Source organism: Platalea leucorodia, assembly GCF_965183815.1.
Source record: "Platalea leucorodia genome assembly, chromosome: Z".
NCBI classification, from domain to species: domain Eukaryota; kingdom Metazoa; phylum Chordata; class Aves; order Pelecaniformes; family Threskiornithidae; genus Platalea; species Platalea leucorodia.
Window position 1 is genome coordinate 92172515 of NC_138858.1, and position 15594 is coordinate 92188108.

The following is a 15594-nucleotide window of genomic DNA, read 5'->3' on the forward strand; positions in this document are numbered from 1 at the left end:
TGGAAAGCCAGGGAAGGGCGGCTGCAGTACAAGGAATGGGATCTGGTGGTGAGAACCCTCTCTTACTGTCTCTGCTACTGATCTGTCATGGCCACTTGGAAAAAATACATCGTCTTTCTTGACCACACTCTGCGTGCTTTAGAAATACTGTCACTAGTTTCTACACTGACATTTGTGGCTTACAAAAAGCCCAAACAAATCAAGCAAACCAAACCAGACCCAGAAAGCATGTCTGTAGTTCCTTCCTATGCAGTTACAGATCTTCTGTTTTCTTTACTCCAATAAAAGTGATTCGTTTTTCACTGTTAATTTGAGAAACCCAAACTTTAAGTATTTTTATAAGCTGCTGGTAGCACGCAAACATCCACATTCTGAAGTCTGTGGGAAATAAATGTATTGATTTAGAAAAAAAAAAAAAAAACCAACCAACTTCAGAAAGCCACCAAAACAATAAAATATGGAAGAAATATTTACTTTTACTAAAAACAGCACTCAGATGTTTTCTGGAATATGACTTCCTTTGAACAGAAAGGCGGGGAGGAATACAAACGGTAATTACTTTAAAATAGTATGTTTCTTTAATTCTGTACTGACATTCTAACAGAGAGACCTGCCTTATTGTGGGTGGGTGGGTGTGTTGGTGGGGTGTGAAAGTATCCCCACGTCTCTTCTCTCTTCGGAAAAGTGAAATATGTTGAAGAGTTTGAGGGGTTTTTTGTGTTGTTGTTTTTACAGTTCCTTTATTTTCTGGAAGACGTTTCTCACCAAGCATAAATTGCAAGAAATTGGAAAAAGGGCTTGGTAGACAAGGATGTTTGAAGGATGTTTATTCATTCATTTAAAAATCCAAGCCTTTAATTAGTGTCATGTAATTCTCAATGACAGTCTCAAATAGTAACTTTTTCCTTTGTTGTTCAGCTTGCCATGAAAGTCTTGTGTTGAGTCTGGGGAATTGTTTGACTTAATGTTTCAAAACCGTTAGTTCTGAACACTCTGAAAATATCTGAGCACGCCAGTTTCTCCTATGCCGGGATGCTGTTAGTTGAGTTTCATTTACTGTGGGTTCTCTGTCTGTGGGTTTTTGAAATAAGAGCATTTGTAAACCAAACAATTCAGCTGGAAAAAAGGCCATTTTTCTGTTCAGTTTGCTGAGAAAAGAGAGCACAATAGTGACATACGGACAATGGACTAGAGTGATCCGAATTTTATTCTTTGGAGAAATGTATTTATAATGTTAGCAACCCAACCTGCAGTCCCTTAAAGTGATCAAATTTTCAAGGTTGCAGTACAGATCATTTCCAGAAGATTAGTTCCTTGGGAAAACTTTTATTTACTAAAAACCAACCAACCAACAAAACCCCACCCACAAACACAAACAAAGAAAGACCAAAAAAGACCAAACCAGCTAAAGGATACAGGCCCTAAATCTATCCATTCCTTCTCTTTTTTTTCTGTGTTGTCTGAGCTAAAATGCTCCTACATGAATAACTGTGGTATTTTTCCCTCTATTACTCTTGTCCCACTTTCTTTTCAACCCAGTTGCCCTCAGGCATGAAGCTATCATTTCATCCAAGCTCACAGAAAAGGTCTGCAGGAAGATGTGTTTTCACCCAATGGGTTTTAATTAAAAAAAAAAAGGGGGGGGGGGAGGGCATAGTGACAAAGCTGAATACAAGCCAAGAAGGAAGTGCCTTCTTGTATTCACGCACTCTGGAGTTGCCTGAAGTGCGGAAAACATAGCGATCAAGTACCTGTTAGATCTACTGCATCATTTCATCTGTTTTTTTAACATTACCTTATGTGATTTTGAGCTGTGAGAGTATCGGGAAGGAAGAGCAAGTCAAAAAGGAAAGGGTGGCGAGGTCAGAAAGCGATTTCAGATGTAACATCCTAATACAGTAACCAACTCCCTGATCTGCTTCCCTCTGCCAGGTAACTCCCTGCTTCTGAACTCCTCCATGCAGCCGGACTTGACAGTGAGCAGAACGTACAGCGGGCCAATCTGCCTGCAGGATCCCATGGACAAGGAGCTAATGACAGAGTCTTCGCTGTTCAACCCGCTGTCGGACATCAAAGTCAAAGTTCAGAGTTCATTCATGGTGTCCCTAGGGGTGACAGAGAGGGCTGAATATCACGGAAAGGCACATTCTGGGACTTTTCCTCATGGGAATAATAGAGCTTTTGGTACAATACAGGCTAGAAACAAGGCAACGTATATTCAGAACCTGTCTTCTATTTCAACGAGAAGCGAGCTGAAGACAACTGCCATTTTTGGACACCTGGGTGGCCGTTTAGTGGTTCCAAACACAGGTGGGTAGACCCTTTCTCACTAAAAGCACATAAAATAACTTCAGATTAAATTTATTTTGCCTGGTGTAGTGCTCCATAACTAAATAAAAAAAAGGCAAGAAAAGAAAGCATACGGGCTCCCTGAATGCAGATTTTGGGAAGTAGAGCATGTTGCCCACGCAGGAGATGACTGATCAGAACAAAGCTTGGGATGAGTAGTAAAGAGGCCTTATACCTATTTGAACTGTTATAAATTACTGCTTCGCTTGATGTCTTCAGCATGAAAGTCAAATTAATCAAAGCTGTTGCTTACTTGGATCCTGATCCAAAAGAAGGGCTCCCCAGGAAGGAGGTCGATATTGCATCAGCATCTTGTATAATGGGGTCATATTCGAAGCAGAATCTACATGCAGCACCGTCTGACTGCGTTAACGTCGTCAGGCTTCATTATGTTACTGAAGTCTGCAGCGTATAACAAACAGACCTCTCTGGAGAATAGCTTCCACGCTGGATGAAAACTCTAGCACAGCCTTCGTTAGTATTTACTCCTGGCTTTCTGGTTTTCTTTTTCTTTTAGCTTAATAGCTTAACAGATTTCCATAGTGGGGCACTTCAAAGTCAACTGGCATTTCAGGATTGGGCTATGCACTGAAACATCGCAGTAGTGATGCTCAATTTGCATTGTTTAAGCAGTAGAGTTTGTTTTGTGACTTCAAAGTTTTGTGAGACGTATTTTAGGCTTAAGAAATTGTTTGTTAAATTAGCTGAAAACACACGGCACCAAATTAGAATCAAATAAAGGATGTTAAAATCATAGCCCTGCAGTATGTTGCACTACATCACCATGTTCGTATCATGCTGAATAAAATTCCTTATGTTGGACACTTCCTTTTTCAAAATGGCAAATGTAGCAGATGTTAGCCAGATACCACCGTTGCTAGCTAAGAGGGTATCTTTCAAACTCTGGTGAGCTTTATTCACTTTAAATTCAGCTTTGATTTCATTTGACTAGTGTGGCCAGGCTTATCTCCTAGTACCTAGTTGAACTGAATGCTTTAGAGCTTTTATCCTTCATGTTTCATAAAACAGGTACTTTAAAGGTTACCATAAAAAATGTGGTCTGTATTTAGGGAAGATTGATAACAGCATATAATTCAGGGATATAATATTTAGTGTACAATCGTGCACAACACATGGGATGTGTTCATTTCTTCACAGATTGTTTTTATGTTCAGGAATGAATATTACAAAGGCAGAGGCACTAAGTCAGTTAAGCCATAAATTAAGAAGTCCCTCATACTATATATTTAGCTACTTTATATAATGATAATCCCATCAATTAGATTATTTAAATACATATTTGGTCCGCTTGCAATTTATGTACTTCCTTCTGCCTATTTATGTAAGATCAAATTTGCTAGCTAATTGTAAATTACAGTGCAATCATATTACTACTTAGCTGAGGTTCTGCATTGTGTGACATACGCAAAGTAAAATGTAGTCTTCCTGTACTGAGTATGCTATACAACAGTTTCATTTCACTGGTCCCCAGTGGAAAGCATCTTTGTGAACTTCTAATTTATACTAGTGGAGTAAAAGGAAAATCATATCACTTGGATTTACCAGTCATTATGTTGGGAACAAAAGGTATGGTGATTTCCATGCAAATTCAGATTAATTTCGTTGGTGGTCTCTCCATTTTGAGATTGCTTGTGATCCTAGAATTATCAGATTTGATTTCAAAGTCAGAAAGGGGCAAGAAAAGTTTAAACCATGATCGTGTCTTGTAGAACATGGAGCTGTGCAGGTGACAAGGTGTGTACCACTAAGAGGCATTTTGGCAAATGAGAGAGTCAACAAATGATTACAATCTTGCGTAACTGGCTTGCCCTAACCGCCTTTCAGAAACTGGCAAAGGCTAACGTAAAAATTACCAAGGGCACACATGCTTTTGCCTATATTTAACAATTAAATAGGGAACTCAAAAGAGATTGTTCTGTTGCTGCATCGGATAAAAGCCTGTCAGGGTAACAGGACCGCCAAAATGACTGGGATTACAGGCGACTCTTGCTGGAAGCCTTAAGGAAACAGCTGATGGAACCTTTTGTTTCCATAAATTATCCCCTTTTGTGTAAGTGGTGAAGTAGACAAAGAGCCTGCCTGTACCCAAGGATGAAGTGAAGCCTTCAGTCACATCTAGACTATGAATCCGCTGTCATTTAGTGACACAAAACAACGGGAAGTCAATTATTTAAAAGCTCTGTTGGAGCAAGAAGTTTTTACGCGTGTAAGTCCTATATAATTCCAGGCTCTAAGACAGTTAAATATGAATAAGTATGTGGATCATACTAATAATGTATTTTCCCTTCATCTGATAACGCTGTAGTCAGAACCACTATTTCAGAGCATTCTTCTGCCCTAGTAGATGGCCTCTCTAGGTCTTGTAAATCAGAGGCCAATTGCGCGTTGTTCTTTACATCCAGTGCCTTTCCCAAAGGTCAGTTCTGCCCTTGCTCTTTTGTAGGAGTCAGTTTGTTGATACCGCATGGAGCTATTCCCGAGGAGAGCTCGTGGGAAATCTATCTTGCCATCACTCAAAAGGAGTCCAGGTAAGAAGTACAGAGAAAACGCACACACACATCCAGATTCTGGGGAACTGTCTCATTTCACGCGTTTCTTGTCAACACGGTCTAAAGGAACGGAAAGGGCAAGAGTCACTCCATCTTCCCTGCTGCTGGTGTGACCATGCTGTCGTGACATATGCCGTATCTGTATAACTGACAGCAAAAATGGTCTTTGTGCGATGCTTCTGTGAAATCACGTGGAATTATTGCAAATGCTGTTAAAGGATGGGATACCTGAAGGAGATTGAGTGCGGAATTCTGAGTCGATGATTTTAGCATTTTTTATTTGCAGACATGTCATGCAAGTCTACTAACAGCACAGGCGCTTTCATTAATTGCTTGGTACAGAACCTTTGGGTCCGTAGACTCTCATGCAGACAACAGGTTAAAATTCACTATCCAGGTCATCAGTTTGAGTGACCCTGTGGTACGTAGGTACTAAGGGCCGGGTCCTGCCCTGGGGGCACACCAACCCCAGGCACGGCTGCAGGCGTGGGGAGGAGCGGCTGGGAGCTGCCCAGCGGGAAAGGGCCTGGGGTTGCTGGTTGACAGCCGCTGAACATGAGCCAGCAGGGTGCCCAGGTGGCCAAGAGGGCCAATGGCATCCTGGCTTGTATCAGGAATGGTGTGGCCAGCAGGAGCAGGGCAGGGATCGTCCCCTGCGCTGGGCACTGGTGAGGCCGCCCCTCAAATGCTGTGCTCAGCGCTGGGCCCCGCACCCCAAGGCGGCCATGGAGGGGCTGGAGCGTGGCCAGAGCAGGGCAGCGAGGCTGGGGCAGGGGCTGGAGCACAAGGCTGGGGAGGGACGGCTGGGGGAGCTGGGGGGGCTCAGCCTGGAGAAGAGGAGGCTGAGGGGAGCCCTCATCGCTCTCTGCAACGGCCTGAAAGGAGGCTGGAGCCGGGGGGGTCGGTCTCTGCTCCCCAGGAACAAGCGATGGGACGAGAGGGAACGGCCTCAAGCTGCGCCAGGGCAGGGTTGGGTTGGGTATTGGGAAAAACTTCTTCCCCCAAAGGGCTGTCAGGCCCTGGCCCAGGCTGCCCAGGGCAGGGGCTGAGTCCCCATCCCTGGGGGGATTTAAAAGCCAGGGAGATGTGGTGCTTAGGGACATGGTTTAGTGGTGGCCTTGGCAGTGCTGGGTTAACGGTTGGACTTGATGGTCTTAAAGGTCTTTTCCAACCTAAACGAGTCTATGATTTTACTTCATGATGGATGTTTGGTAGCCTAGATGATGCAAATAAGTGAATGCTCATGACCATTTCTTAAATTACTTTGTTTTATAAATCACCATTAAAATCTGTTCCCCAGCTTGATTTGCCAGCACCAGCTGATGAACAGTAGAAATTAAATTGCACTTTGATCCTTAGGGTTTTTTTTTTCAACATTGCATCTGGTGGGACAGGAAGGTGATGTTTGAAATACTGGTGGTCTTTCATAAATAGACAAGTTAGTTCTCTGAGGTTCTCAAGGTTTCAGCTCTGCCATATTTATTTCAAAGACAAGAAGGAAAAAAAGGAAAACAAACAGAAGAACTATGGCTTTAGCAAATGCAGGTCATTGGGGTTTTTTTATGTTGGTGCATCATGTATGTTGTAAATGTCTGTCGTACAAAAGAAACCTAGCTCACTTCTAGATGCTTTTAAAACTTTTAAAATGTTCTGTTAGGTGCATGGCACTAAATTCTGTTGCCAGCTGCACATGCGGGTGTTTGCATCGATTCCGCTGTACTCACTTCAGTTGCTTTCATTCTGCATTAGAAAGACAATGAATTCAGCCCCAAGTCACTTGCTTTAGAATGGATCTTCCCTTTTATTTTTATGAATAAACATGGCCAGAGAAACAGATGGTTTTAGGAGGTTTTGATAGCTGTTCCCATAAAAAGACTTCCTAGTGGCTTTAATATTCACACAACACGGATTATAACGAATCAAAGTGCTCTGCACCCTCTCTGAGCCCGACAGACCACACGTCAGCAGAACCCACGTTCAGTTCAGTTTGCTGGCTTGGTTCACTCGCCTTCAGCTAGAAAGGGATCAAACCCTGCCAGAGAGGAAAATTACCAAACTGGTATGTAATGGGAGTGTAACGCAGCACATGAAGAGCTTGTTCAGTGTAAAAGCGTAGCATTCTCACCAGACTGCTGTCTGGATTCAGAGGGAAGGTAAAGCTTATGAAATGCTCACCATAGTGTTGAACTGTCAAGACTGGTAGAATATTCGTTTTTAGACCTACAGTTGTTTTTTCTTCCCTAAGACCATTTTTTTTGTTTGTGGTGGTTTTTTTCCATGAGGTGAAAGTTTGCATTATTTAGTTTCTAAGGTAAGTTTATTCTAAAGTGAAAACTTCAGAGAACTCTCACATTTTGTCCTTGGCAAGTTCCCTGTGAATTTAAGGGACTTGAGAGATGATACTAGGGTTCGCGCTACTCTCTTAAGAGCTGAGGTGAAAAATGCTAGAAGAGCTTGGGGTAAAAAGTGCAACCATTTGTTAACTAAATCATGTGTCTGGTTGCCAGACTGAGATCTGGAGTGGCCCACAGTGCCAGCACTGGGTCGGGAAGCCTCAAGTTGCACATGAAGAACTAAAATGCATTTGAAGTTAAGTCTTGAACATCTTGTCTGAAATTACAGGAGAGAAAACCAGGAATTTGATCTCAAGTTACTGTCTAGACACTAAGCAATACTTAAGATAGGTCTCAAATTACTACACCTTTTAGTGTTATTAATGACTAGTCGTGCTGTATACTGTCAGCATCAAACCTCCACCTGTTGTTGTAAACGCTTTTCTCAGTTCCTCTCCCCATCCAAGCATTTCAGTTCGAACAATACGCTAGAAACTCCTCTATCGGTTTGTTTTGCCCCCATTTCCTGCCTGTGTTTTCCAGGAATTTGTGTCCTTTTGCAGGAAAAACACAGGTAAATATACGCTGTCACTTAGCTTCTCGGGGAGGTGTTACTCGGGAAAGCCTGCCACCGCCATTCTGGCTTTTACGCTTTGTTCAGGTACGTTCCTTCACCCCCTGGTTTACGGAACCTTGATGTTACCCTTAAAAGATGAAGTGTCAGCAAACACAGAACATTCAAAACTCTTGTGCTCAGCCTTTGACTTGTGCTACTGGACTCTGGGATGTATCATTTAAGGCTTTGTTGTCATTACCACTAAGTATACTTCACCTTACGCTTACTGTTTACAATGGGTTTTCTCTATTTTGTGACTCTGTCAAATCCCGGTAGAGGCAGCCTAGTGCCGGGAGGAGACCTCGCAGGAATACGCTCCTAGTGCCGGCAGCAGAAACAGCGATTTCCATCTCTTCTACAGCACAGTTCACCTTGGCATCCCTCCCCTTCCCTATGCTAGACAGAGCTCTACCTCTACGACTAAACAAAACTCCTCACCTCCTGCTGTCACTAAAGGTATATAATGATGGTTTTAAAGAAAAAAAAAAAAAAAAATCATTAAAGCCAGAGTCTCTCCCCATTTAAACCTAGAGGAACATCTCGGTACCTGACGTCAACTTCTAAGTAGCGAGGTATTCTGTGTCCTTAAACTGTCCCATGCTACTGCTCCACACTGCTGCGCAACCGCGTTTCAGCAGTGGGCAAAGCAATCTCTCTGCCGCCCTTCTCTGGAGGATAAATGATGGCTAAATCTTTTGAGATTATCAGATGAAAAGTGACAGGGATAATCAAATTTTATTTAATTGAAATAAGCTACTGAAGAGCACTCTACAGTCCCCCTTTTTGAGTTCTTCCTAGAAGTCAGCTGCTGAATCTTGTGTGCATCTCTGCAAGTACAAGACCATGTCTCCATTCGGTGAAAAGTGTCGATGATACTTTCAACCACTGAGGATCTGGTATGTGCGGATTCTGTAACACGGCTCGTTAATTCTGTAGTGCGGCTTTGTTCCACTGAGGCTTCCCAGTTATATTTTCTGACCTTCTTTTCCTTGCTCTAATCTGATCTTCTCTTGAATGCATTTCTTCTGTTTTTGATGTTGAGTCTTTCTGTTGCTCCTAATTCTGCATGAGGCTGGCAAACTGTAGTTTGCTAAGTGCACTGACAGAATTTACTGGTCCTACCTTCACATCCAGTTTTACAAGTTGCAGTGAGGCACTCCAAACAATATTTTTGCAAAAAAAATAAGTTCTTAAATAACTTTCTTAGCTTTCTCAAACTACCCTTTCATAATTTACATTCCAAGTAGAGCTAAGTGCATAAGCTGTAGTGTATGCTTTAATTGATTAATGTAAGGATAATTTCAGGAGACGCTGGTCCCAGGTGAAGAGTGGTTCACTGATGAGGCCTCATTTTGAGTGCTTGTGAGAGGGACGGTTTTTAGAAGTACTGATCAAGGGCAGGTCTGTACAACTGGAGAGAGGAGAGTTGGTTATAGCGCTTTACAGCAGTTATTTCTCTTATCTCCCTCACCCTAAATATACATTCAGCTAAAAGCACTGGAAAATTGGTGGGTGTATCTGAGGAGATGTGGAAAGAAGAAGATAATTGCATATACAGTAAATGTTTGCTGACAATAACTTATAGCCAAATGCTGGCTGGAATTTTCCTTTAAGAACTGAAAGATACAGAGCTGCCTATAAATTTTAAAGCCTGGAAATATTTTTCAAAACTTAAAGTGAAATCTATTTTTATTTTTTTCTCCTCTGATATCTGAACTCCTTTGTGAAAACTTTCATATTCCATCCCCATCTGCTGCCGTAGGTTTTTGATCATTTTCAATGAAAGATTAAGATATGTAAAAGGAAGGAAGAAAAAAACGCCCAGCTGTTTTATCTGCCAGGGTTCTGCAGAAATGAATTAAAATAGGTTAATTAAAAACAAGCAGCAAATTTTGCCTACTGTTTTCCTTTTTTGTGGGCAGAAGCAGAGGCAGCAAACCAAACTGAAGATTATCACAGGGAGATTTTTTCCTTCTTATTTAAAGTGAAATTCTATAAAGTGTGACAAAAGCAAACTCCCCCCCCCCCCCCCCCCCCCCCCCGCTGTATTTTTTTTCTTCACGTAGTTGAGGCAAGATTGATGTGTCTTTCACCCATCTGAACTGGGCGGAATAAGGCAGACTTTTGTAGCAGCTGCAGACTGCACTGACATCCAGGGAGCCTCCTCCTTCGTGGCCCGTGGGCTTCCGAGATCCGGGGCTGGGAGGGAACGCCAGCCGTTCCGAATCAGCGCCTGACTGGGGCGCGTCCGTGGAAGGTGAGAGAGGGAAGTCCTGCAGCACGCTGCAGAGCTGCCGTGCAAGCACCCGCTCTGTCATGCAGGTGTCCCTGACATGGAGGTGACTGTCCATCTGGACAGGCACAGTGGTGCTGGGATGTGGAGGAAGAGTAAACCAGTGGATTAGAGAAAGAGGATAGGTTTTCTTTACTTCACAAGTTGAAGATGTAGCACCATGAAAAATTAAGTAGCTCAAGCCATAATTTCTGAATGAAACACTGTCCACATCATATGGTAATCAGTGGAATTTAATTTAATACCAAAGTTAACTGGATCAGCAGACGCACACAAGAAGGAAGTCCTGTGGTGTTCTTGCAGAGCTTTGAACTCACCATAGTTGGTACCTTACGCATCTCAAATGTGTGTGAGAGAAGAAGGATCCTACTGTTCAGGTTTAGATTATTTAGGACTAGTGGGCTAGCTGTCGCTTCTAGTCACTTAGCTGTTGAGGTAGGTTGGTATGAGATACACATTAAAAGCCACAGGAAGAGAGATGATATGGGATCTGATAGGGCTACGCTGAATTCACTGTCGCTTTGTAGTGGGGGGGGGAAAATCCCTGTCTGTGCACTACAGATCCTGTGATGAGATTATCAGCTCGCTTTGCTGTAAATTGATATAATCCGCCGTGGAATGAAAAACTCACTGTATCCTAAACAGAAATCGAATTCAGGTTTGAAAATTCCTTAGTGTCTCGTGTCACTGAACAAATCAGTGATGGCACTGGTGGGTCCTCCAAAAAGACACCGAACCAGAAAGTCTTAGGGACACATACGTGGGCTTCATGGCATGGATCCTCTAGGGTGCTTCTTGCAGCTAGGATTTGGTAAAGAACCGCTGAAGGACTGCTTACAGAGAAAAATAGCTAAGCTCAACCTTCAAACACCATACGCACGCTTTGATGCTGGCAGAAAGTACAGGTTATTGATGTTTGTGAAAGAAACAACAAAGCTATTGATTCTGGCCCAAGCGAGAATTAGTGTGAGATGTCTCTCGCCTCCTTGCATAATTCTGATTTCATACTTAAGCCAGAAAGACTACGCAGAGCTATGCTGGAACACCGTGTAGATAGCCAAAGTGATTCTTAATTAAGATGACCATTTAGTCACCTACAGTATAAACAAATTATTTTTTCTTTATGTGTGCTGGTATAAACTGTAAAGATTTGGGTCCCTGAATATACAGAAACCCTCACACTGCATTCTTCCATCAAACAGAAAGTCGGGAGTTGCACAACAAGTGTATTGGTGTCTTTGGTTAGTATCATACAAAAACTTACTGACTAAACTTTGTATTGTGAATGTGCCTCTATATTCTAAATATTAGAAAAAAGCATAACTGAGACGCAGTGATTATGAAAATACTGTAAAATAATGGTTTTCAGAGATTCCAACCATACAGTCAAAATAAGATTGGGAACATTAGAGAGTGGAAAAATAGGAGAAAAGAAAACGGAGAGGACTGAGAAGACCAGGTCTAGTGTTACTGCTCCCCCCGTTTCCTTTCTCTTTTTGAGTTGTAGGAATTTAGCAGAAATGTGACGGTTTAATGGTAATTGAACACATTTGGATGCACAATATGAAAAGTGGAATGTATGTCTGATGTGCATTTAACTTGGAGTGTCCAACGTAGTATATATATGTTATACAGATAATACATGGTATGCACACACTGGAGATTGCCTACACAGAATGAAACCAGTCTTGCCCAGGCTTAAACATATTTTGTAATTATATAATTTGAAAAATCAAAGCTTCATAAATGTATGCATTTACACGCAATGTGGTATATGAATGTGACAAATAATGTACCTTTATTTTCCAAAGGCAAAATTTTCTCTTCTCACAAAAGCAACCCACAGCTGTAAACTGCAGGCTTGAAGGGTATATAACTTAAGTATCATGCTGTTCCTTTTTTAAATTGATTTTTTTAACCATGAATTTATTTTGCTGTTTTTCCATCATGTTCATTTGTATGAGTGTCGGTGCAAAGGGGAGGGAAAAAAAACAGTATTTCAGTGTCTGCAGCAGTCTGAAAGCAAATATTGTTGCCATCCAAGGAGTGAACTGCAAGGAGAAATGCAGACTCCAGGCACAGATGTGTTCATTAGCAGACGGTCTTCGCTTCCCAGGTATCACGGTTCATTTAGGAGCCTGTTAGGCCGTTAGCTTCTCTGTTGCAGATGCTTATGATGAGCCACCGGGAGAGTAAGTACTGAAAGGCAAATATTAAATTCTTCTCTGAAATTCATTGAGTCCAGAAAAAAATGGGACACTCAGCATTGTTTCCTCTTCAGTTCCTTGCTTCTCCAGTTAACCTTCACAGTATTCCAACGTGGAATTTTAACGGAGCAGTGCTTTGGGATGGAATGCACACCTTGGTACCACCACACCAGCACAAAGTGACAGGAACCGCTAGCATTTGTAGCATGATGTGCTGCTGCTTTAGGTTAGGCTGACAGGCGCACAACCAGCTGCTTTGCAGCCGACGTGAACGGGGCTCCGAGTGGTACCACACCTCTCCCTCCCCATAAGATTTTCTTAGTATTCTGGCTTCAGGTACAAATGTCCCTCTAGCAGCAACTTCTAAACTATTTCTAAATGCAAGAAAGCTCTTTACTAGTACTTTGTAGAAGGCAAAATATTGTGGGGTGAAATTCCTAGTGTTTCTTTCCAGTATAGTATTTTTAGAAAAAACATTTTTCTTACTGGCCCAGGCTGCCAGGGCAGGGGCTGAGTCCCCATCCCTGGGGGGATTTAAAAGCGGGGGAGATGTGGTGCTTGGGGACATGGTTTAGTGGTGGCCTTGGCAGTGCTGGGTTAACGGTTGGACTCGATGGTCTTAAGGGTCTTTTCCAACCTTAACGATTCTATGATATTTTATTTTTTGCTCAGTAATAGTGTCTATTTGAATTTCTTTTACGGGAAAACTTACAGACCTTTGATTTTGATGGATTTGAGGGGACAGATCTGGTTAGTGATTTGTTTTACCTTGCAATAATGGGAATATTAAATACTTGCATTCGGCAATGTTTCCCTTTCCCGCCTTGCCTAATAAATGGCTCAGAACTGCCTGAGACTCTTAATACCATGTCAGTTATTACACAGAAAGGCTCTTGCTACTTGCAACAAGTGCGAGGGTTCATCTAATTAACTGATTTCAGTTCATTTGGCATTAAATAATTCCCAGAACTCCCATATGTTTGTCCAATATGTTCTACGAGGGGAATGATTCTCTAAAAGCAATTAAATAGCTCCGTTCTGTCATTGGTCATTCACACGCGTCCCTCCGTGCTGTGGGCCATCAGCAGTTGTACAGAGTGACCCTGGACGGCTGCCAGGGGCTCTGACCAGAGCCTACACTATTTCAGTGACTCTGGCCTTTTCATTATTTTTATTTTTTAATTTTGTTTAAATGAGGTGGGTGGGAGGGCACTGGGTAGACTGCAGTCATAGTCTCCCAGTCGTCTTTCACATCAGCTTTGTTCGGCTGCCACCAGGACTCTCCTACCACTATTGATGTTATTTCTTTTTGTATTTTGTATAGTTGTGCTTTGTTTCATTCTTGAGGCTTGGAAAATTGGAGCTATTTCTGATGGGAATCATCACCAGTAGCGTAACTAAAACTCTGGATTCACACCTCTTAAGGGTGTTGTGCTGAAAACAAAATAACCTATATTTTGCTCCCGTTATTGAAGATGGATTGTCAAGCTTTGTACTGGAGGTAACTTTAGCAAAATCCCACCACCACCACCACCTCCACACCCTCCCTGTATTTTATGCATTTGTCAGCAGCAGCCACTTGGCAAAGGACCTGTGTGTTGGGAGAGAGAGAAATGCACCAACCAAGCTGAATAACTGAGGTTTGACTCGCTCTCTGGAAATACACTTTTGTTACCCCTCCTGCAGCTGCATGGGAACAGCTAAGGAAGTAGAACGCACCAGCTTTGCCGAGGTTCAGCAGAGAGGAATCGTATGAACTGAAGAACTTACTGAAAAGTAAATATGTATAAAAGTTGGCTTGAGGGTTTCTAATAATTCTGAGACATTTTTCTTTGTGTTTGTAAGTAACTGGATGATTTCTTAAATTAGCTGGAAAGAGAGGTGATTTGGGGTAACTGCTGGAAGGTTTTCTTTTTAAGGAAATCAAATAACCATTTGTAAAGGGTAGCAGCGGTTGGTGTTAAGTGATGGTATTTTGTGCAAAACCAGTGTTTTCCTAGCAATGGAGGAGTTGTGAAAAATTGTTATTCATAGGCATAAGCAGAAGCAAGTAGTTTTTTTGCTTGAACAGTTTGCTTGGAATAGTCCTCCTGATATCAGTTCAGCAAAACACACACTCTCATGTGTCTCCCAACGTGGCCAGACTGCTGCCACGGCCGAGCTGCTCTGCTGCAGCAAGGCCTGCAAGCGCTGCCTGCCTTCTGCGCTCTCCTCTGCCCTCCCCCTCTCAGGCACTCGCTGCTCAAGAGGAACATGGCAGCTCCAGTAGAGGCTGTGTTTGTGCTTTGATTTTTTTTAGCCTGAGAATCCTACAGACACTTAGAAGCACTGAGGCTTAGGGAACATTTATTATTATGACACTTGAAAAAGAAAAAGCAGAATTGGCCTTTTTTTGTTAGCATGTTGTGTCCTTTTTTTTTTTTTTTTCACTCCAGTCTTCATCTCACAGATACTTGTACGTGTAGTCTTTAGTAAGGGATGCCACTGGAGTTGTTGGAACTTTTCAAGTCTTTAGCAAGAACGGTATTTTTAACTGCATTTTCAGAGCACCTACTATTACAGTTAGAGTGCTACCCCCAGGTGATGGTAGCTGGATGTGCAAAGTCAGTTTGCAGGGTTGGAACCTGATTGATGTAAGTGCAGGGCCACACATAAGTAGGGCGAGCTACGTTCACTGAAATGTGTTACCCACGTAGGCTTGGGTAACAGAATTTAACAGGACAGCCGTGAAGCACCGGGCTCGGCGCAGGCACTACGGGATGGTCGGGCTGTTGCCATGCTGCCAGTGCAGAGCTCGAAGGGCAACGCTGCTGTTAGCTTGTGCCATGGCAGTGGGAGTATATCCTAGTTTTTAAGCAGGGATTTTCCCCTTGTTTATATCTCAGTTTTATTATTGTATCATCTTATTTATATTTTTATATCTTGGTTGAGGTTCTTCCCCTTATTTTTATCTTGGAAACACCAATTCACCAATTTAGAGTGAAGCTTGCTTAATTTAGAGTGAAGCTTAAAGAGTGAACTACATGTCCAGTAATTTAGAAGCCAAAAATTGGGAACATACAACCCAGATGAAAGATTGCAGGGTAAGAAAAAACCCCAAACCACGCAAACAGGACAAGATGTTTCAGTTGCTAGCTTTAATGTCTACGAAGTGAGTCTCATCCACTTTGTCACTGGCTCTGCACAGGTGTTTATTATAAGAGGTAAGGAAAGCACGTTTACATGG

The 15594-nt window shown here is 42.4% G+C and overlaps 1 protein-coding gene across 1 annotated transcript in view; it reads left to right on the plus strand.

Annotated features, from left to right (window-relative positions):
- LOC309602178 (netrin receptor UNC5D) overlaps positions 1 to 15594 on the plus strand; it is a gene marked incomplete at both ends in the record, with an annotated part of 167305 nt that overhangs the window by 135392 nt on the left and 16319 nt on the right. The window contains 2 exons of the mRNA XM_082335565.1: positions 1933 to 2310; positions 4814 to 4898. Coding sequence (XP_082191691.1) covers positions 1933 to 2310; positions 4814 to 4898 — 463 coding nt within the window. The remainder of the gene's footprint in view (positions 1 to 1932; positions 2311 to 4813; positions 4899 to 15594) is intronic.